General features: G+C 43.1%; 1 protein-coding gene across 3 annotated transcripts in view; it reads left to right on the forward strand.

Annotated features, from left to right (window-relative positions):
- LOC124145546 (cell wall protein PRY3-like) overlaps positions 1-19,508 on the forward strand; it is a 41,704-nt gene extending 22,196 nt beyond the window's left edge. For 2 of the 3 annotated variants that reach the window (XM_046515361.2, XM_046515358.2), the window contains exons 2-9: positions 7,711-7,951; positions 9,717-9,794; positions 11,325-11,504; positions 12,410-12,777; positions 14,011-14,082; positions 16,932-17,211; positions 18,121-18,195; positions 18,776-19,508. In XM_046515361.2, the coding sequence (XP_046371317.1) occupies positions 7,720-7,951; positions 9,717-9,794; positions 11,325-11,504; positions 12,410-12,777; positions 14,011-14,082; positions 16,932-17,211; positions 18,121-18,195; positions 18,776-18,927 (1,437 nt within the window). In that variant the 5' untranslated portion in view covers positions 7,711-7,719 and the 3' untranslated portion in view covers positions 18,928-19,508. Of the gene's footprint in view, positions 1-2,747; positions 2,901-7,710; positions 7,952-9,716; positions 9,795-11,324; positions 11,505-12,409; positions 12,778-14,010; positions 14,083-16,931; positions 17,212-18,120; positions 18,196-18,775 lie in introns of those variants that run through there. The other variant, XM_046515360.2, reaches the window with a different exon arrangement.
- The last annotated feature ends 3,497 nt before the right edge of the window (positions 19,509-23,005 follow it).

The following is a 23,005-nucleotide window of genomic DNA, read 5'->3' on the forward strand; positions in this document are numbered from 1 at the left end:
ACTGAACACACACACACACACAAACTCACTCACTCACTCACGCACGCACACGCACGCACGCACGCACGCACGCACGCACGCACGCACGCATGCATGCATGCATACGATTCCGGGGTAGAATAGGTCTTCAGCAACCCATGCTTGCCGTAAAAGGTGACTATGCTTGTCGTAAAAGGCGACTAACGAGATCGGGTGGTCAGGCTCGCTGACTTGGTTGATGCATGTCATCGATCCCAATTGCGTGGATCGATGCTCATGATATTAAACACTGGATTGTCTGGTCCAGACTCGATCATTTACAGACCGCCGTCATATAGCTGGAATATTGCTGAGTGCGGCGTTAAACAACAAACCAACCAACCAACCAACATTCGCAGAAAATGATTCTTTGCACAATAATTCATATTTTTATTTAAGGTAGCATGTGTTGTTACAAGTTTTTCATCAGACAAAATCAATAAGTGACAGCTTCAATCAATGTACATTTGCTCTTAAACTACACAGCATGACTATTTTACTTTAAACGAGATGACGTGCCAAGAAATATAGAGCCGCTCTTCCATGCGTGGTGTGGAGCTTCAGCTTGGATATGTCAGATTATATTTAGGCAATGATTTTGTGCATTTCTCTCTCTGAAATCACCATTGGGTTGTCAACATTCTCACAGTTAAGGGGGCACGGGTGGCCCAGTCGTCTAAGGCGCCGCGATTCGCTGTGCAGAGTTGCGTCCCTTGGGCACGCCAGAAACCTTTGATTGTGGGTTCGAATCCCGGTTCGCCCCGATTATGTTTCTAGGTTTGTCAGCACCATACCCGTGCTCGTGGGTTTCACCGAAGTGGTAAACGTCTGAGACCTGCATCACTTCGGGCTTTCCTCCCACATTAAGCTGACACGCCGTGATATAACTGGAATACTGTTAAAAGCGGTGTTAAACCCAACTTACTCACTCACTCATAGTTAAGTTTAAAGAGAGGCGGGGGGTTATGTCTCAAAACGTAAAGAATTCAATGTTTTATCGGTCATCCAGCTTTTGAACTTCTCCCTCCACAATTTGACAACCATGAATCCAATGTGCTCTTTCCATGTTTCGAAGCAGAGACTGGTGGACAGTAATATACTAGTATACCAATACCGACGCACATGGGAACTATGCGCTGTTATTTAGCCCATTCTAAGATGATATATAATTCCGCATTTAAGCACTGTTCTTATAGCATATTTTATTGTCTTACTGGTTGTAGATGCTTCTACTGCTTATGTCTTTATATCTTATGTATTCACTGGGTATCCAGGGTAGGGGGATGCAGTGTGTGGCACCCGCTTATTTTTCCGACACCTTACACTTATTGAGTGATTGAGTCAGCGAGTAAGGATTGACGCCGCATGTAGCAATATTCCAGCAATATCACGGCAGGGGACACCACAAATTGGGTTCACACATTGTACCCATGTGGGGAATCGAACCCGGGTCCTCGCGGTGACGAGCGATCGCTTTAACCACTAATCTACCCCACCGCCCCAATAACACGGACAATGTCTCAGTTTCATATATCATTCAGCACATCGTGACTTGGGTCTAATGTGCATCCCTGTTTAAAAATGTTGGAACTGTCTCAGTGTGTTTACGAGTGAGCCGTAGATGGAATGTTCTGTATACATACATTGGAGGCCATGGGCCTATTAGTGAACCCAACGCGCTCCGCCCGTCCTAACTGAGGCTGTAATGACATTAATCATACTTATGATACTTAAACACCATTATTATTTGTTATCGACGGTAGCTGGGGCATGACGATGTATCGTGCACTTAAACAGAGATAACTGCAGAAAATGTTTGCATGATATACAGTGTATAAATTAATGGTAGATACAGTAAACTACGGTTATAACGAACTCAAAGGGACCACTAATTTTAGTTCGTTATAACCGTAGTTCGTTATAATATATATATGTACAGCATATAAACAACAAATGGACGGGACCAAAAAGAGTTCATTATATCCACCAGTTCGTTATAAGCGAGTTCGTTATAAACGTAGTTTACGGTATATAGGTCAAGGAAAGGTTTTGGAAGATCAAACAGCATGAACATACGAGGTGTTAAACAAGTCTTGCAACATTAATAGTGATATTACACCAAGTGTGGGGAGTTTCTGGCATATAGTAGTCAGTCAAATGCTGATTAGTTGCTGCCACATTTAAAGTTGTTCCCTGTCGCGAACACCCGATATCACCACTGATTCTGGGTGATCCATTTATATAATGTTCATCACTAGTTTGCCTTTTACGCGCTATGGAATCTGTTTGACAGATCAACGAGACTTATTATTCTCTGGCGTTAGCGTTTTATATTTCAAATAATACAGGAGAAAATGTTCCCCGTAAGAAGGGTGCCTCCATAATGAATTTCAGCAACTTGGAGGAAAGTTAGAGCAAGGAGAAGTCGTGAAGTCTTTGACCAACAGTGTGAATTATATCATTTAAATCATAGATATCGAGATAGCCAAACTTCGATCATGTATTCACCCTTCCTATCTCGATATCTCGCTGTGTATGATTTAAATAATAATTTAAATAACACCATTTTTAGTGAAAACGAAACCCGGATATTCTCACTCACAACTTATGCCAAATTTGAATTCATCATTGTGATTTAAGTATGCATGGACGATGAATCACGGCATGATTAACCATCACAAGTTGACGAACGAACTCCACTTGACTGTTTCCCGTCCCCGCGTGTCACTGCAACCTTTGACCTCAGTTCAGCTGCTAAAACGGAACTAAACGGTGTTGTTACTTGAAACTACGTTATTCATCCAACCCTCGTTATATAGAGACCAGCTACCAACATCATGTCGCGATCTACGTTCAAAATACACATTTCTCCCAAATTTCAGGTCAGTACAATTTAGTTCATATTAGGACGTGTCTAATGATTAACGTATTGCTAACGAATGAGGAAGTAGAATTTATTTCCGTGTTTGGACATGCAGTCCATGTGTGTTGTGTTTTATAATTAATCAAACATTTGGTAATAGGCCCTTCTCAACCTATGCTGGTCGTACGAGGCGACTCAATGGATGGTTTGATTGTGTGTCATCGTACCCCGACTGCGTGGGACGCTGCTCATAGTATCAATCACTGGATTGTCTGGTCCAGACTTGATTATTTACAGGCCTTCTTCATATAGCTGGAGTATTGCTGAGTGCGGCGACAGACAAAGAAACAAGCGTAATCGAAGTTTGTGTTTTAACGCCGCACTCAGCAATAATCCAGCTTTATGACGGCGGTCTGTAAATATTCGAGTCTGGACCAGATCTGCATTGATCTACGCAGTTGGGATACGATGGCATGCATCAACCAAGTCAGCGAGCCTGACCACCCGATCCCATTAGTCGCCTCTTACGACAAGCATAGTCGCCTGTTACGACAAGGATGGGTTGCTGAAGATAAATTCTAACCTGGGTCTTTGCGGGGGTCGCCTGAATGGAAACGTTTACAACGTGGGACAGTTTTTAGCTTTATCCTCTAACATTAATATGATGTACCGTCATATAAATGAAATAGAGTGAAACCTCGTTAATACGAACGCTGATCATCGGAAAACCTCGCCGGCGGAACGGTTACTACCTGGAACAGTTAAATGTATGAAAAGGGTCATAGTGACCCGACGATATGGGCTGCACAGTGACAATTGTTCCGTAAACATGTTTCGTTAATCCGAAACTTTTTTAAAGCGGACCCTTTCGGTGGGACAATAGCGTCTGGAATAACAGGGTTGCACTGGGTTGTTTTCGAAGCGGCGTCAAACTCATGTCACATGTCTCTTATTGGTAATCATTTTACCATTTAGCACATTTTATTGTGCTGATAACAAAAACCCGAACAAGATATTTCAATGTCTGTTGTATGTTTCAACAAAGATAACACTATCAACAAGGAAATCGGAAACTGACAAGGCCGCCGTTCTCCAAATTCGGTGTATATTTCACTGATTACTGCGTTAACATCCCGACCTAGCTACGACGATGGATATTTCACCACCAACGAATGCGGATCCCCGACCCGAAAGAACGCAGTATTTTAACAGAGCATCCGGAGCATTCCGGTGTGCGTGCGTGCGTGTGTGGTATATGAAGAGTTTGTTCAGAAACAAGCCCAAGCGATTAGTATGTTGTCAGTGGGGAAGAAGATAAAGAGTTTGTCTTGTGGAAAATACCAAACGTCAACATGTTTGTGTTAATAGTTGGAATGAATAGATTGTTTGATGGAGCTCGGTGTATATAGTTTGTTTGATAATGGACATAGCTGGGGAAAAATAGATTGTTCTAAAATACACCCCATCCCCCGCCCCCATCGAATCAATGGATGCTCCTAAAGGCCACTTTTACCCACTGGTACTGGTGCTGCATACCTTTAGAACCAGGGAAACCTTTACAAATCATCATTGAATTAAGATAACACATGGTTTCATTTGAATGAGAAAAAAACTTGGTTCTTTTCAACACCTGCTTGTTCTTGACTTACTTTGTACAGCGACGATCGGCGTAGAGGTTAGACTATGGTGTGTCAAAAGGCTGATTTAAACGTTTTCCTGATTAGTAAACAAGAGCCGAGCTGATACTCCAAGATGTAGGCCAAGGCAGTCTAAAGTTCGAAGTTGTGGTGACGGAATTATTGTTCACAGATAGTTTTTCTCGAAGTTCGAAAGATCGTCCTGTTCACCGTACTTATGTACTCAATCATGGCATAAGGCCAACGCACCGAAGACCCGGGTTCGATTCCCGGCAAGGGTATAATGTGTGAATCCCATTTCTGCTGTCCCCCGCCATGATATTGCTGGAATATTGATAAAAAGCGGCGTAAAACCAAACACACTCGCTCACTCCAAAGGTCCACGCCCTGCAAGATACACAAGGAAACGAAGGCTTGACGTCAGTCATGTGACTCCGATAACTATCACAACAATGGAGTTTACGTTTCGTCACTATAATTGCAAATGTCAGAGGGCCGCACTGGGTCCTCGATAATCAAGATCTATATTGTGATAAAACGGGTCTTATATCACGACATGCATCAAATCACGTGAGCAACTTAACTAAAAACATGAAAAGATTTGAAAAATATCTGCTGACAACGAGTTGGCGCTGCACATGTTTTGCAAATCCTGCAATCGACCAAAATCGGCACGACAGTTTACGAACCGGATTTCGATTTCGGTGCGCGATTTTGATTGGACTAGGCATAGACTCGTTAGTCCAGCCAAAATGTAACTCCATAATCCCCGCCTAGTTCGGCAAGGGTGGAAACTGGACTTTTACAGTCAGTTAACTCTCTTGCCTCGGGAAGATGTGTCCCCCTTACCCTTGCACAAATGTGAATAAATCACAGTCAAGACGGTCTGTCTTATTCTCGTAGATATTGTTATTGAATTTGTATAACTGACAATATATTGGCCATGATCAGTGTGGGACGAGTACCAACTGAACCAGTTCTAAAGCACACCTCTTTACTTCACCGAACAGAAAACATTTTAAGATGTCAGTTTATTTTTAAACATAGTGTTATTAAGACACAAACAACCCGTCAAGCATGTGATTATTAAAAGGAAATATATCCTTATGCACATTTCTTGTTAAAGTGAGAGGCTGTCTGATCACAAAAAGCTTATTGGTAAAGACGTTGTCCGTCTCGTGACACCTGCTGTTGAGTTCATATTAGTGCGTGCAGCATGCATGTCTCGTGCAGGGTGATGTCTGGTCTATACATAAGTGTACATATTGACATTTGGTGTTTATTGACATATATACATGTATGTGTATGATTAGACCTACATTTAGTCCCAGAGTAAAGTACTTAAAAAATCTTCAAAATAAAAAATATAAACCACATGGAGCCCAGAACGATGATTAATTTCAGGCAGTCTTACCTTGCCAAATGATTCTACACTTGAGGTGCGGTCGGGTAGCCTAGTGGTTAAAGCGTTCGCTCGTCGCGCCGAAGACCCGGGTTCCATTCCCGACATGGGTATAATGTGTGAAGCCCATTTTTGGTGTCCCCCTCCGTGATATTGCTGGAATATTGCTAAAAGCAGCGTAAAAACCATACTCACTCACTCACGCATTACAGACTTGAGTTGTATTCCTTTTATACCGTATTCTCTAGGGTATGGGAGACAGGCTAGTGTATGATATATAATAAACATCAAAAGTCTCTACAGTGAAATCCTCCACATACTTGTAACGATTGCCCTCGTGGGAATTCCGGGTAAAAATGGCCCCCAGCAACCTATGCTAGTCGTAAGAGGCGACTAAATGGTCGGATGGTCAGGCTTGGTGACTTGGTTGATCGCCTTTCATCGTACCCCGACGGAGTGGATCGCTGCTAACAATACCAATCACTGGATTGTCTGGTCCAGACTCGATTATTTGTAGGCCGTCGTCATATAGCTGGAATATGGCTGAGTGCGGCGTTAAACAACAAACCAACAAACGTAAAGGACGTAGGCTAATGCTTATGTTGTGTGTGTGTGTGTGTGTGTGTGTGGGGGGGGGGGGGGGGGGGGGGGGGGGGGGGGGTCGAGTCCACGGGCCGTGCCAGGATTCGCTGGTCGTTGGTTCTCTTCCCCTTGTGTGTCATCCTTGATCTGTCACACTTTTAAAGGTACTCAACATAGCAGTATGTTGCAGGCAGTAAAGTTATCTGAGAGAGGATTTGATATTTTGAACCCTTCCTTTGCAAAAGTCCTGGATCCGCCCTTGGTGTAGACGTTATTTCAGGCATGACGGGACTTTAAACTATGACATACTATTGATAATGTGATTTAGTAAATATTATTTAATAAACCTTGATACCTATCATTGTTGAGATTCATACAGCCTAGACTACATCCAACACAACCAAAGTGTATTCAACGTCAACTTGCCAATTTGTGAGGTCTTGGCCAAGCTACTGATCTTAAGTCAAGGCGTGTTAGTTTTATTGTGTACATTATATGAGGCTATGAAACATGGTTCATATCTCAGCGCCTGCCCATCGCCGTTGATATGTTGTGCATGCTCTGTTAAGAACTTGTGCACAAACAAAGATCATTGTGCAAGGAAGGTTTTTTGTTAATGACGTCACATTCACGATAACTCGGATTTTACTAACGCTTCGATTTCATTGTTACAACCTTTCGCCATGTGAAGACGCCACTGTCAATCAGTATAGTTTCCATAACGCTGTCCTGCTACCAGGATCATTGACCAGGCACGATCAAGTCACAGCAAACATTGGAGTTATGATTGTGATAATTAGAATAAATATGAAGAAATATACACACTAATTAGATCAATAATTTTGAGCAAGACGTTGTAAAAGTATAACCTAACAGGCGCAATCCGAGTCGTGCCAGGATCCGATGACAGTGAATTGGAATTCCAAATTGGTAGTGTTAACAGGTGAAGATGTAATATAGCTGAAATATTGCTAAGTGTAATTTTAAGCCACAAACAAACAAACAAACAAACAAACACACAAAAGCAAATCAAAACCTACTTTTAAAAACGTATTCGCAGACTTGACCAGAACAGTGGTCAGTAACGAGAGCACTTCACAACACTACCGAGCATCCTTTCACGGGTATCAGATATTGGAATCATCGTTTTCATGTTTGATTGGAAGGACAAACGACAGATAATATTAATTGCGTTTATTATGTTTCAGGGACAAAACATGTCCGACCGGAAGTTCATAGACGAGGTGGTCAAGGCTCACAACGAGTACCGGTCTCGCCACCAGGCGCCGTCACTCTCCCACAGCAAAGACCTGTCATCGACGGCGCAGAAATGGGCGGACCACCTGGCTCTCACAAACACATTCCAGCACAGCAACGCCTCTTTGAAGGGGGAACCACTAGGCGAGAATATTGCCATGAAGTGGTCATCTCGACCGGATGCGTACACAGGTAAACTTATGTCTCATTCTGTAATCCACGTCTCATCGTTGAATGACGCTTATGTGGTAGCCAGTTGTCGGTGCGCTGCGCTAGTTTAACGCCGCTCAGAATCTGGACCAGACAAACCAGTGATAGACAGACAAACGTCCCAACGTGTGTGTGTGTGTGTGTGTGTGTGTGTGTGTGTGTCTGTGTGTGTGTGTGTGTGTGTGTGTGTGTGTGTGTGTGTGTGTGTGTGTGTGTGTCTGTGTGTGTGTGTGTGTGTGTGAGAGGGTCTTAGAGTGTTTGAGTAATGACAGCCGTAGCGCTAAGATCGCTTTGTGAAACGGGGCCAAGGTGCTTTTACCCCATCTCCTGTCATGCTCTCGCGCTCAGCTGTACCAGGATTGCACATATTGCACAACCAGTTTTCATTCGATTTTGATAAATCAACTCTGTTCAAATTCAGATGTACAATAAAACAATAACACGCCACTTAAACACCAAAACATCATGAAATGCAATTGAAGAGAACAATGTCTCTTATAATTATGGAAGCCTCTCTGTGTGTTTGTTTGTTTGTTTAACGCCGCACCCCAACTTCAGCTGTATGACGGCGGTCTGTAAATAGTCGAGTCTGGACCAGACAATACAGTGATTGACATCATGAGCATCGATCCACGCTGTTGGGTTGCGATGACATTCATCACCCAAGGCAGCGAGCCTGACCACCCGATTCCGTTAGACATAATCGCCACTTATGACAAGCATGGGTTGCTGAAGACCTATTCTAACCAGTCTAGTTTATGCATGTAATACCGTCACATGCCACATGTTTGGAAAGAGTGAGTATGGTTTTACGCAGGGAATCGATCCCGGGTCTTCGGCGTGACGAGCGAACGCTTTAACCACTAGGCTACCCGGCCGCCCCCAACATGTTTGGAAACATCCGTTAGGGCTGGATCACTCGAAATTGATTTCTTAATGTAAGGCCATGGGCTCAAAACGGAAGGGCTCACATATGCGGTGAAGGCCCCGGTATGTATTGTGGGACCTGGCTGACTGCACTTTCAATACGGTTTGTCTAGTCCACAGTTCAGTACATAGGGACCGTGGTGAAAAACCACGTAGTAAAACAGCATTCACTCACTCACAACGATTATAGGCTAAGTCAAATGATATATTGCATTATTGAACCACATCATCTCAATGGACGTATTGGGTATTCAGCAATCCATGATTGTTGTAAGAGGCGACTAACTGGGTAGGGTGGTCAGACTCGCTGACTTGGTTGATGCATGTCATCTTATCCCATTTCCGTCGATCGATGCTCATGATATCAATCACTGGATTGTCTGGTCCAGACTCGATTATTTACAGAAATATTGCTTGGAGTGCGGCATTAAACAACAAACAAACAATTGACGTGTAATTGTGATATTCGTGTTGTGGGAACGATATTGTTTCTGATATGCCATGACAATACTCTTAACGATAGACGCGTTAAAGTCGAGAAGAATACCTTGAATGCAGTGGAGCTTTTACTCTAATACATTGTAACACCTTTGCAGAAATTCTGTGATAGAATAAACGGTCAAACAAATTAAACGTTTGTTCTCATGTGATGTGAGACTTTTTGGGGACAGTTCCTCGGTTAGTCGATGTCAGAATATAATTAATAAAAACTTATTTTAAAACCTTGTCTATCAAGTAATATCAAAGAAAGGATAAAATGATTTGCTTTTTTGTTTGTTTTAATAATGTGATTAATATTTATGGCACGTCGTGTTTACAGGTCAGGAGGTCACTGACCAGTGGTATAGCGAGGTGAAGATGCATGCATTCGGCGGAGAACCGCGAAGCTTGAGCTCAGGTAAACATCGCATATAACACACATTGCGTGCGTGCGTGCGTGCGTGCGTGCGTGCGTGCGTGTCACACATCACGTCAACGCATCTAAAGTAAGGAAATGCCGTACAATTTCAGAACACGGCCAAAAAAACTTTACCATAGTAATTTAAAAAAACATACACTTTAAGATAGATGCATGAAGAAAAATGTATTGAAAAGATAAAAATCTCAACGAAATCTGCATTTAAATTGGCAGTCATACAGCAGGTGAGGTGAGGTAGCAAAAACAAACTTTCAACGTAATGGACAAAGGGTATACACATCTAAAATCGCTCAAGTTCAGTGACACGTCACATTAACGAGACACGGAAAAACTCTCCGGCGTCACGTGGGATACGTCGCCATTCTTCTTGGAGAGCCTGGATCAGTTCTTGTCGATTGGCTAAAGGCTTTGGTCACTGACGAACACGACGATCCATGTCATCCGAGACGTCTTCTATCAGTTCTCAACAGACAGAACCGGCAGTAAAGACGACCCTCTGTACAGCCCGGGCCAGTCTCAATCTCTGACGGCGATGTTGCGCTGTCAATAACAGTCCCGTGTAAGGCCTGTAAGCCATAATTCCTTGAACACTGAGTCGCCTGGCCACAGAGTGTCGACTAACTATAAGCCCTTAGGCATTCGTCGCTGATCACGTCACTGTCAGGAATCGATTCTGGAGACCCAAGTACCGGGCTTCATTGGGCGTAGTTACCCTGGGTCTGCCTGATTTGGCCTGTCTGATGATCAATTTAGTTAAAGCAACATTGGAGCAAGGAAATGTTCAAGCAATGCCGGCATGGGTAGCCCCCATCTGTATTATACCAAGGGCCCGCTCGCGTTGTTCGGGTGTCAGTCGTAGTATCTTTGGGGTGGGATTTTATCAGTGTGAGTGTCTGACTTGCCGTCCGTATCATATATATATATACCCTTATTGTAGGTGTAGTTCGGCTGCCAAAGCGGCACGAGTTTTTCGCCTTTTCGTATTTCTACAAAAACAGATGCCGTGGACGTGTATCACTTTCTGCATAGAGCATTTTTGTGTTTGAACGATGTGTTTTGCATTGATTTAGTTTGAACTTGTGTTTTTAAAGTTTGCAGTTTCATTTATGAAGTGGTATAGTTTCATTTGACCGTCAGTATATATTAGGTAACTGTCTTGACGGCAAACTAACTTCTATTGTGATGAATACACTGGGCCCAACAATCCCCACACCCTCATTTCATAGGTGACATCACTCTCTCCATCTCTTTCATCGGTACGTGAGTTCAGTCAGTCGAAGTATGACGTCAATGATACGACGCTAAAATAGCCGTCCAATCAAATAACCCTCATGAGCGAGATATATTCTGTGCTATGTTACCGATATGAGAGAGGGAGGTACTGACGTCACTTGAGTTCGCTGTGATGACGAATGAGTCCAGGGTAATTATTGTAATAACACTGAAATAATACACTTGAGAATCGAGGATGGTCGCTGACGGCCTTGACGTGTGTATAATCTCCTGCAGGTCACTTCACCCAGGTGGTGTGGAAGGGCAGCAAGGAGGTAGGGGTGGGGAAGGCCCAGACTCGGGACGGGAAGATCATTGTAGTGGCTAACTACCGCCCAGCCGGCAACATGATGGGGGACTATGCCAGGAACGTCCTCCCCCCAAAAGACGGCAAAATTGTAATCAAAGAGAAAGCACGTGAGTACTTAGTTAATGTTCTGCATATCATCAATGTATAAATCAGATGGATAAAAGTTGTTATCTATAAAAAGTTTCATGTCTTCGCGATTTCGTTGCAGCATTTGTTTTTGATTGATTTCGTATAAGAACTGTAACAATGGTGGCAAAGGGTCCGCATCGGGTCTTGGCGGTCTTAGCAAGTTTGGTTCAAGTCGATTTATCCCTCTCACCCATATTTCATGATTTGTACAATTCAGCAGTTAACGGTTAAGGTAATTACGCAGATTCAACGTCCCTGTTTCACTCTTGGCATACAACGTCTAGACCTAGACAAGAATAGACCGTGGAGTATAGTCCCCTTTAAGTGATGAGCGCATGAAGAAATGTACACTTTGGGACTTTTGATATGATAAATAATATTGAGGGGCAACGTGTTTTTTAGTAGAAACCAGTGTGTTCTAGTAAAATAATTAGTCCACAGGTTTTACCAAAACAAATGCATAAGAAATGGTAGGTCCCTTACTATGAAACAACGGCCTCGTTCCTCAAAGCGATTTTACCGTTACTACTACGGAAAGTACATGTTGAAGTATTGGAGTTACGTTAGTCGTAGAACTAAAATGTCCCGTTGAACCGCCAGAAACCTATGATCGGGGATTCGAATCCCGGTTCGTCCTGATTATGTTTTCTAGGTTTGTTAGCACCATACCCATGGTCGTGGGTTTCACCAAAAATGGTAACGTCTGAGACATGCATCGCTTCTGGCTTTCCTCCCACATTAAACTGACACGCCACGATCTAACTTGAATACTGTAAGAAGCGGCGTTAAACCCAACCAGTTACTCATTAGAACTAAAATTGTTGTGTGGAACGAAGCTCTGGGTATCTGATGAATAACAATGTATTGCTTCTCTGTATTCCAGCCGACGCAAAGCCGGCTAGTGGGTTCAGCGATGGAGGAAGGCATGTACACACGCACGACAGCGGAGGTCCTTTCAAAACTCGATTTGAAGACATGCGCAGAGACTTCTTCAAAGACAGCTCTTTTTCTAGTCAACCCACGCAGAGCAGTGGGGGGTTTCGCAAGTCGGAGTCGCGGAGCGTCAGGACGTTCACAGTCACGGAAGGGGCCGGGCCCAACAAGGTCACCAAGAAAGTCACAGAGGAGACGATCATCAAGCCAGATGGAGAGAAGATAGTCAACCGGAAGGAGGAAGTGACGTCAGGCGGAAGTAGCAGTAGTTATGGCGGAAGTGGTGCTATGGCCGGAGACCCGTTCAGGGATTTTGATGTGAGCGGATTGAAACATCTCATAAATTATCCCTGCCAGTTGTTTTGCTCAATCAAAGGATTTTGATTGTTATTATAGACATGTAATGGGCAATAGATGCCATGTCGACAACCATGTTTTGTATGATCAATGTTTATTTCGGCGGTAGGGTAGCCCATTAGCTAAACCGTTTTCAGACCAGGGATTGAATCTCCATGTGAAGTTGCTTTGAGGTTGCGCAAAGTTTACTCCAAGTTTGCTCTGGGGTCGCTCTGAGGCAGCTCAATGTCGCATTAAGGTTGTTGTTAGGTTGCTGTACGTTTGCTCTTAGGTAATTCTAATCTTGCTTTCATGGGATGATCACAACAGCAACATTTTTTTCTTCCTAATCCCATCTTGCTGCATCTGAATCCGAGATTAGGTATAAACCAGACCAATTTAACTACTAGTTTTACTGATGTATACGTCACAACTGTCATCTTCAGTACAAACTGGAAATATCCAAGCAGTCTCACAATGTACAGTTACATGCCATGTTGACTGCATCTGTTTGTTTGTTTGTTTTTAACGCCGCCCTCAGCAATATTCCAGCTATACGGCGGTCTATAAATAATCGAGTCTGGATCAGACAATCAAGTGCTTGACATCATCTACGCAACTGGGATACGATGACATGCATCAACGAAGTCAGCAAGTCTGACCACCCGATCCCGTTAGTCGCATCTTACGACATCTGTTCTCCGTCTAGAAAAAGACTTAACCGGAAGTGAAAGGGTAGTATTTTCTCCAAATCAGTGAACCGACACACAAGTAAATACGTTAATGGGCACAATGCAATAATCAGTAGGCACTGAATATTTAATAAAAATATATTTGTAATACTATATATTTTCCTTCCTCCTTTTGGGGACAAATATTTGTGTAACGTGTCTTTTCTTCTGTGTACAAAACAACCACATCGATCTGTTGGGGTTCGAAAAGAATATGATATTAGTAGTTGCGCTCTACCCGATACCGATGCCAATAGGACAGGACATGCTTACCCTTTTCGAGGACACCTGGTGTCATCAAACATTTTCAGTGATCCATTTATATAATTTTCACCGCTATTTTGCCTTTGGTGCCAAATGAGGTCTGTTTCCGTGGATAATAGATTCTGGTTATTCTAACGTTTTATGTTCACACACCTTATTTCTGTATTTCGTGTAATGTCATAACTTTATAAGCACCCCACCTTCACACTGACTTTTTCAGAGCAAGCTGCGCATCGGGAGGTCTCCATTTAAAGGTTCTAGTCCGCAGGGGAAGAAGAAGAGTCGATCAAAGGTAGGTGGAACCTTGAACTATGTATACGTCCCCACCCAGAGAATCTTTGGGGCCGCATTAGCATTCCAGCTATATGGCGGCGGCCTGTGAATGGTCGAATCTGGACCAGGCGAACCAGTGGTTGATTGCCTGGGCCAGCGCCACCAGTATATTGACTGTCTTCCAGGTAGCACATTGTCACCCTCCGCATTTACATCAGTATTGGGCCCGTGAAGATCCGGGGTAGAATAGGTCTTCAGCAACCCATGCTTGCCGTAAAAGGCGACTATGCATGTCGTAAGAGGCGACTAACGGGATCGGATGGTCAGGCTCGCTGATTTGGTTTATGCATGTCATCGATCCCAATTGCGTTGATCGATGCTCATGATGTCAATCACTGGATTGTCTTGTCCAGACTCGATTATTTACAGACCGCCGTCATATAGCTTAAACAACAAACAAACAAACAAACAAACAAACAAACAACATCAGTATTGGGCATTGGGAGCTTATGTTTCCCGGGATCCAAAAAAGATCAGAAAGCACCAGATTTCGACTTATCCCCAGATGAAATAAGATGAATTAGCAGAGTATTGCCGATATGACACAGTTTTGACGTTTCCCCATCACATACGCGCCGGAATAGTTTACAAGTGCTCCTAAGCTGCAGTAATTTAGGGTTCCTAGGGTCGTTATCTTTAACCGACGGCCCCCGCGATACCAGAAAATCAATACCACTGGCTTATATTCCGATGTGTCTGGGCTGCGGGCTTAGAGAGAGACAGTGTCCATATATCCGTAACCACTAAGGATAAAACATGGATTTTCGAAAAAAGGTAAGAATAATACAGGGTGTATTCTAACTTGGAGGATTATAGCGTATTGATAATAATCGATGTTAAGCTACGCTTCGTGTAATCTCGTCCTCTTTCAAGGCCGGCTGCAGCCGGTCTGTGGCTGATCGTCACGGCGTTACTTTCAGACGCGTCGCTCCCGCCACATCCAGTCTTTGACTTACATTCAATCCTTGTCATAAATCCCACGTTTGCCCAACACCCAACATTCCGTCCTTGTTCTACACCCAGAACCAGACCCCGTGCTTTCCCAAAGCCCATTCCATGCCCTACACCTCATCTTGATATGGGGTAGAATAGGTCTTCAGCAACCCATGCTTGCTGTAAGAGGAAACTAACGGGATCGGGTGGTCAGGCTCGCTGACTTGGTTGATGCATGTCATCTTATCCCAATTTCGTGGATCGATGCTCATACTGTCAATCGCTGGATTGTTTGGTCCAGGCTCTATTATTTCCAGACCACCGTCATAGAGCTGGAATATTGCTGAGTGGGGGCGTTAAACAACAAACAAACAATGTGTGAAGTCCTTGTCTGATGTCCCCCTGCTGTGATATTTCCGGAATATTGCTCATAGATGCGCAAATCGATACTCACTCACTCACTCTTTTACAGACAGGTACTTCTACACTCATGTTTTGTGATACGATGAACCCCGTTAATCTACACGGAAGCGTTGTCCGGATTAGCGAATCATTAGTACGGATAAGGTCACTTTGTATTCATATAACAGTTACCAGCGGGAATCGTCCACTAACGCGGGTTCCCGTGTTATCGAGGTCCGGACTATCGAGTTTTTTTACTGCATATGCATGAATGTAAGCCTCTGTCATAGTGAATGTTTTTTTTTGCTTAGCACATATTCTAATTACTATGTCATCTAACATAACAGCCTGTATTGCACTGCCCTAACTGACCGAAGTCAATAAATCGATGCCAGACAGGTCATTTACTGGTCAGTAGGTCGGAGTGACCGCTGGTAAATATGCTGACTCGGCACTCTCTGGAGTGGTCAATTACCAAACATACTGTCGATGCCCTAGAAGCATTGCGTGGAGTCTTAGATACTCCTATCTTGTATGTGTTTGTTTGTTTGTTTTGTTGTTTAACGCCGCACTACAGTTGTGTTGCGGCTGCCCGTGGTCCCATGTCAAAACATCAATGACAAGTCAAAATGTCCATAATTAACATGGATGTTAGACTGCTGGAAATAACGATGAAATATACTGTTCATCATAAACCTGCTAATCATGTACTTTTCCATTCATCTTAATCAAAAATATTTCCTTGAAAGGACACTTGAGTATCCATTCAGACATTCAGAATGAGTAAGTTAGTGTGTGAGAAGATGTTTGCGACGCTTTTTGTATTATTTAAGCCATACACGAGGGGTAAACACCAGAAATTGTTGGGATTCGAACCCGAGTCATTGTGGGTGAGAGCTAACGCTTTAACCCCCAGGATGTTAACCACACATTACAATATATCGATTTGTCAGACGGAGATCTCAAAACGTATTTACATGATGTTTCACATGGACTGTCCGTACTGTCAGTGTTTTCAGAACTCCAGATATGCTACGTATTTGCGTAAAATACGCAATATAAATCACCAATACCCTATTAATGAGATGTTTGCGTAGAAATACGCACTGGCGGATCCATGGGGGAGGTGTGAGTGCGTGAAGTTTTTTTGTACAGGAAATGCACCCCCCCCCCCCCTTTTTTCAGTTCAACGTTTACCCCAAATTGGGTGTTATGTGCACCCACCCTCCTTTTTTTCAAATTGGATTATACTGCTGTGAAAGATGCACAAATTGTCACCTTAAATTGGTTATGATAGTATAAATATACACAATAGACTGGACCCAAGAGAGTAAAAATGTACTGAATAACCCCCACCCCAACCACCCCTCAAAATATAAACACCCAGTGTGAACGAAATGATGTCAATAAATATTCAAAGGCTTATAGATTCGTCTGGATCCTTGTCTAACACCATGCGATCTGTGTCTACAGAGTAGCAGCTCAAGCGATTCATCACAAGAACGGAAACCCAAGAAGCCCGAAAAAATGAGCGACTTCATCGACGGCGTGGTGAAAGCCCACAACAAGGTGCGAGACAAACATGGCGCCTCCAAACTCAAGCACAGCAAGGAACTGAGTGGGCATGCGCAGAAGTGGGCGGAGCACCTGGCATCTACCGGCTCCTTTCAACACAGTCAGTGTATGCTGAACGGGGAGCGGATCGGGGAGAACATCGCCTGTAAATGGTCAACCGGCGGTGGGGATTATTCTAGTAAGTTGCAGTTATTGTGTAAGTGAGTGATGGAGTGGGGTATTACGCCGCTTTTAGCAATATTTTCAGCAATATCACGGCGTGGGACACCAAAAAATGGGCTTCACACATTGTACCCATGTGGATCAAACCCGGGTCTTCGGTGACGAGCGAACGCTTTAACAACAAGGCTACCCGACCTCCGTTACGAGTGAGTGAGTTGTGTTTTACGCCGCTTTAACTCGATTAATGTTGTATCATGACGTCAGCTTGATAAAAGTTGAACGTCCCAAATAACGGGGATAGACATTGACCGATTTGGTGACTTCAATGAGGCCCGGGCTTTATTGTCACTTCCGTTTTCCCAAAATATATTAAAAAACCCTCAAAATTCCGGCTATTGGAGGCTCGGTGCCACATCGCTCGATAGGCTAGGGCTAACTGTTCGTTCACGGCAGGAGTATCCTGGCCAAGCATAATCCATAAGCTGTCATTGTGACAATCCAATTCTCTTTTTACGCGCCATTCCAAGCAACTATAGCGAGGAATGGTTTTCGGTGGAATTCCGATGGTCTGATCCCAAGACGATACCTTCATAACACAGGATGATGTGGTACCCGTGAAGATCCGGGTCAAAATTTGTCTTCAGCAACCTATGTCGTACAAGGCGACTATGCTTGTTGTAAGAGGCGACTAACGGGATCGGGTGGTCAGGCTTGCTGACTTGGTTGATGCAAGTCACCGTATCCCAATTGCGTAGATCAAAGCTCATAATGTCAATCACTGGATTGTCTGGTCCAGCCTCGATTATTTACAGACCGCCGTTACAAAGCTGGAATACTGCTGAGTGCGGCGTTAAACAAACAAACAAACAAACAAACAAACAAACAAGGATGACGTGGGTGCTCTATTATCACGTGTGTATTGCAGGTCAAGAGGTGTGTGACCAGTGGTACAGTGAAATCACCAAGCATGACTTCAGATCGGACCGCTCTATGGGATCAGGTACGTCCACCTCTTTTCTTCAGCACATTCTCACTCCTTACACCGCTAAGATATTAAACTGTGAAATTACAGATGATTCAAATACAAAAAATGGCCATTGAAGAAGCCATCTTTGTTTCATGATGTAACCCTCTGTCCTGCTACACTTATTAAAGTGAGTTCGTGAGTGATTTTACGCCGCTTTCATGGCCAACGATAATAAAAAGTACAAACAGATTGTCTATACATTGTAATTATCCTATATGACAGCGTTGACCTTGTATCGTTGTCAAATGTAAAAATGTTTCAAATACGTTTCGACCCGTGAAGATCCGGGTTAGAATAGGTCTTCAGCAACCCATGCTTGTCGTAAGAGGCGACTAACGGGATCGGGCAGTCAGGCTCGCTGACTTGGTTGATGCATGTCATCGTATCCCAACTGCGTAGATCGATGCTCATGAAAAATGACTTGATTGTCTGTCACAGAATCGATTATTTACAGACCGCCGTGATATAGCTGGAATATTGCTGAGTGCGGCGTTAGCAAAAAAACCCAAAGCAAATCAAATACGTTTCAAATAGAACCACGACTTTGTTACAGGACATTTTACCCAGATGGTTTGGAAAGGAAGCAAAGAACTCGGTGTTGGTAAGGCCAAAGGTCAGGGTGGAAAGGTCATCGTTGTGGCCAACTACAGGCCGCCCGGAAACGTCATCGGACAGTACAGGGACAATGTCCTTCCAAAGAAATAAGTTCCACACAGACAACCAAGGACCTCATGAAATACATTCCAGACGCTCAATGTCCCTTTGTGACGTAGTACGTCCATCTTCCAGATGACTTCCTCGCTGTCCTCATTACATTCCTATCTTGTGTGTACGTGTCTACCGGTTGACAAAGAGTCATTGAAACATTTTGATTATCGTGACTCGTAAAGTATTATCGTAAAGAAAAGTTATTGTGAATGATTTTTTTTTAAAGAAAAGTTATTGTGAATGATTTAAAAAAATAATTCTATTCTGAACTTTTAAAAAAATCATCATGTTTCAATTGATTAATATTATTCTGTATAAACTGCCGGGTAAAAGAAAGTATACACTCGAAAATCGGTTTTAAGCAAAAACTTTAACGTTATCAAAACGTTACTAGGCTTAATACAGCTGCCGAAACGCTGCAAATTTGAGGTCAAAACACACTTATGATACTAGTATCGAATACATCATCATCGAACCATTTCTTGTTTGTTTGTTTTTATATATTTTTGCCACCATCAAACATGGGTGTATACTTTATTTGTCTGGCTGTTTACCTTGGCTACTTATAAACAATGACAGCCACTGACACACATGCAATGTGAGACAAACATTCTTGTCGTAAATATGTCATACTGCCATGAGCTATGTTACTGTGGAAAGCAATACTCCTGTTCTAGAGGCCTGTACGATGTGTCCTTTTATTATTGTACCTTCAGACGGGACTGGGAGCATTTATAGGTGGCGCCAAGTAGGTTAAGCTACGGATGTGAACATATCTTTCCAGTGGGTCGGGCTGGTTACTTGTTGAATGAATATGGGAATAATTTACAAACCACGGAAATACTCTTTCTTTTGAATAAATACAAGTATACAAGAAAATTGTACACGAAATAACTGCTTTCGTGTTTTCCCCTTCTTTGACATCATGTGCTTCATGAATAGAGAGAGTGAGTGAGTATGGTTTTACGCCGCTTTTAGCAATATTCCAGCAATATCACGGCGGGGGACACCAGAAATGGGCTTCACACATTGTACCCATGTCGGGATTAGAACCCGGGTCTTTGGCGTGACGAGCGAACGCTTTAACCACTAGGCTACCCGACCACCCCCATCATGAATAGAACGTTTCACCGAAGCGGTAAACTTCTGAGACCTGCATTACTTCGGACATTCCTCCTACATTAAGCGGGCGCACCGTGATATAACTGGAATAGTGTTAAAACGGCGTTAAACCCAACCACTCACTCACGAATATAACATTTAAAATCTTATACTCATTAAAGCTTCGTAAATCGCCTATGTTTCAGCTCTGGTGGTCCACAGATAATGTTATCAATAACAGCTGGACGGCAATAATGATTAAGATATGATATACAGCAAATGTTTAATGAAAAAAATATATTATATTAATAATGTGATATTGTTTTATTTATCCATGAAAAGCACAAATCGTGTTTAACCACTGTTAACACCTGTTGAGCAGACTTTTATATACATGGCTTCGAGAATTACTTAATGATCACGTGACCTTCTTTGGTGCATTTACCTCAATACCGAGTGGTTCCATATCACGTGCAATACTCACTGCGGTCACGTGACGTGGAAATACTAGCACACGACGTGCGAAGTATTTAGATGTTATATGATCATAAAAACTGATTTTAAGAAATGTATTTGGGTTCATAGTGAAATATTAAATTAAAACCGGTAAAACAAAAATGAGGTCAACGTTACATATCTCCAGATCACTTCAGTAAATAATTTTGTTTTCTCTAACTACGGTTAAGTCGATATATTTCCGATCCCATGGCTTTAAATGAGTCTTCGCTGTGCAGTTATATTCAGGGAGACAGTTTCCTGTGAAGTCCTTAAACATTCGGGCTGTCAGTTCTGGACGATCACAGAACGATCTTTGCTCTTCGACAGTCGTGTCTCCTATATTTAACATATACTTATGACCGTGTGTGAATGGGCCATTACTTTCTGTGTAGATGTATGTTTTCATAGTATATGCCAGTCTGTATAAGATGATTCTTCCTAATGATATACACTTGTTGCCGTATGACCAATTCATGTCTTTTCATGACCAATTTATATTGTGTTGTTATTTTATTGATTAATGAAATTAAACATCTTTCTCAATCAATGCTTCGTTTTTTCCCATGTGTGTATATGGCTGTGGGGTGGCCAAGTGGTGAAAGCGTTGGCTCGGCACACGGGTTTGATTCCCTGTATGGGTACAATGTGTGAATCCATTTCTGGACTTCCCAGCCCTGATAGGGGGGCACGGGTGGCCCAGTCGTCTAAGGCGCCGCGATTCGCTGTGCAGAGTAGCGTCCCTTGGGCACGCCAGAAACCTATGATTGTGGGTTCGAATCCCGGTTCGCTCCGATTATGTTTCTAGATTTGTCAGCACCATACCCGTGCTCGTGGGTTTCACCGAAGTGGTAAACGTCAGAGACCTGCATCACTTCGGGCTTTCCTCCCACATTTAGCTGACACGCCGCGATATAACTGGAATATTGTTAAAAGCGGCGTTAAACCCAACTCACTCACCCAGCCCTGATAGTGATCAAGGCCGTAGTTAATTTTTTTTGACAGGGAGGGCAAATATTTGTACAAGTATCACTTGTCCCCAACTTGATTCAAATAAAACTGCCCCCCCCCCCCCCCCCCCCCCCCCCCGGCTGGCTACGGCCCTGGTGATGGAATGTTGCTAAAATTTGTTGTACAAGTGCGATTATTTACATTATTTTCTGTTTTGTTGTTAACGCCGTACTCAGCAATATTCCAGCTATATGACTGCGGTCTGTAGACTGTGGACCAGACTATCCAGTGACGGACATCATGAGCATCGATTACGCAGTTACATACGGTGACATGTTCCAACCAAGTCAGCGCGAAAATATTGCGATGGTATGAATGGTGCTTTAATTCTACCCCCTACAACGCAGACTTCCAGGCATGTCGACCACGTCCGAGATAGTTGGGTGTGTAAGGTGGTTCTGTAGACGGGTTAAATGCATGATGCCCATTCTGGAAGTGTCCTGTCACAAGTCACTGTACAAATACTATAATTCTGACTACTATACACCATGGATGGAGGATGATCTGGCACTACTCTCAGGAAAAACGAAATGATTCGACTTAAAGGACGGTAAAAGTCATATTTGTTGTTTAACGCCGTACTCGGCAATATTCCAGCTATATGATGGCATCCTGTAAATCGGGTCTGGACCGGACAATCCAGTGATTGATAATATTAGTAACGATAGACGCCGTCGGGGAACAGCGACAGGCACGTCCAAGTCGCCGATTCTGACTCCCATTTGACGATGAACCCATCACTCCCCCACTGCATTCGCGACATAGCAGGGGAGTTAACTCTAGCGGGACCACTACATGATGTTCGCGGGTCGGAATATAATAGTTTAACAATTTAATAGTTATGTGGCTCATTGTATCGACGGTTCGAATCCTTAGTTAATACAAGGTATGCGACCATTTCGATATTACGATTGTACTGAAGGTGCAAAATCTTGTTTGCACATTTGTGAGATAAATATTGCTCCTCTTTTCACATTAGCGATAAGAGTATTCGAAGCGCCAGTAATATCACCAACACACCATTTATTTATTTAACGCCTCAACTATTCCAGCTGTTTACAGGAGCATATAGATAATCTGAACCAGACAAACCTATCACATTTATATTCATATTTATATTACAGTAAACTCCGGTTATAACGAACTCGAAGGGACCACTAATTTTAGTTCGTAATAACCGTAGTTCGTTATAAGCATATATACAACATAAATGCAGCAAATGGCCTGGACTAAAAAATAAGTTCGTTATATCCGTCAGTTCGTTATAACCGTAGTTTACTGTATATTGATACTGATATCGTGCAATCAGGTCAGCGAGCCTACCCCCGATCCACAAAGTCACCTCTTACGACAAGCACGGGTTTCTGGGGAATCCCCACGCGGGTAGTTGTGACAACAAAGACGAATGTGATATGCTACTTTATTGTTGACTGTGGACATGAACTGTCGGTCAAATAAAAAAAGTATA

This window comes from Haliotis rufescens, unplaced genomic scaffold (genome assembly GCF_023055435.1).
Source record: "Haliotis rufescens isolate VD_foot unplaced genomic scaffold, xgHalRufe1.0.p SCAF_8, whole genome shotgun sequence".
Classification (NCBI taxonomy): Eukaryota; Metazoa; Mollusca; class Gastropoda; order Lepetellida; family Haliotidae; genus Haliotis; species Haliotis rufescens.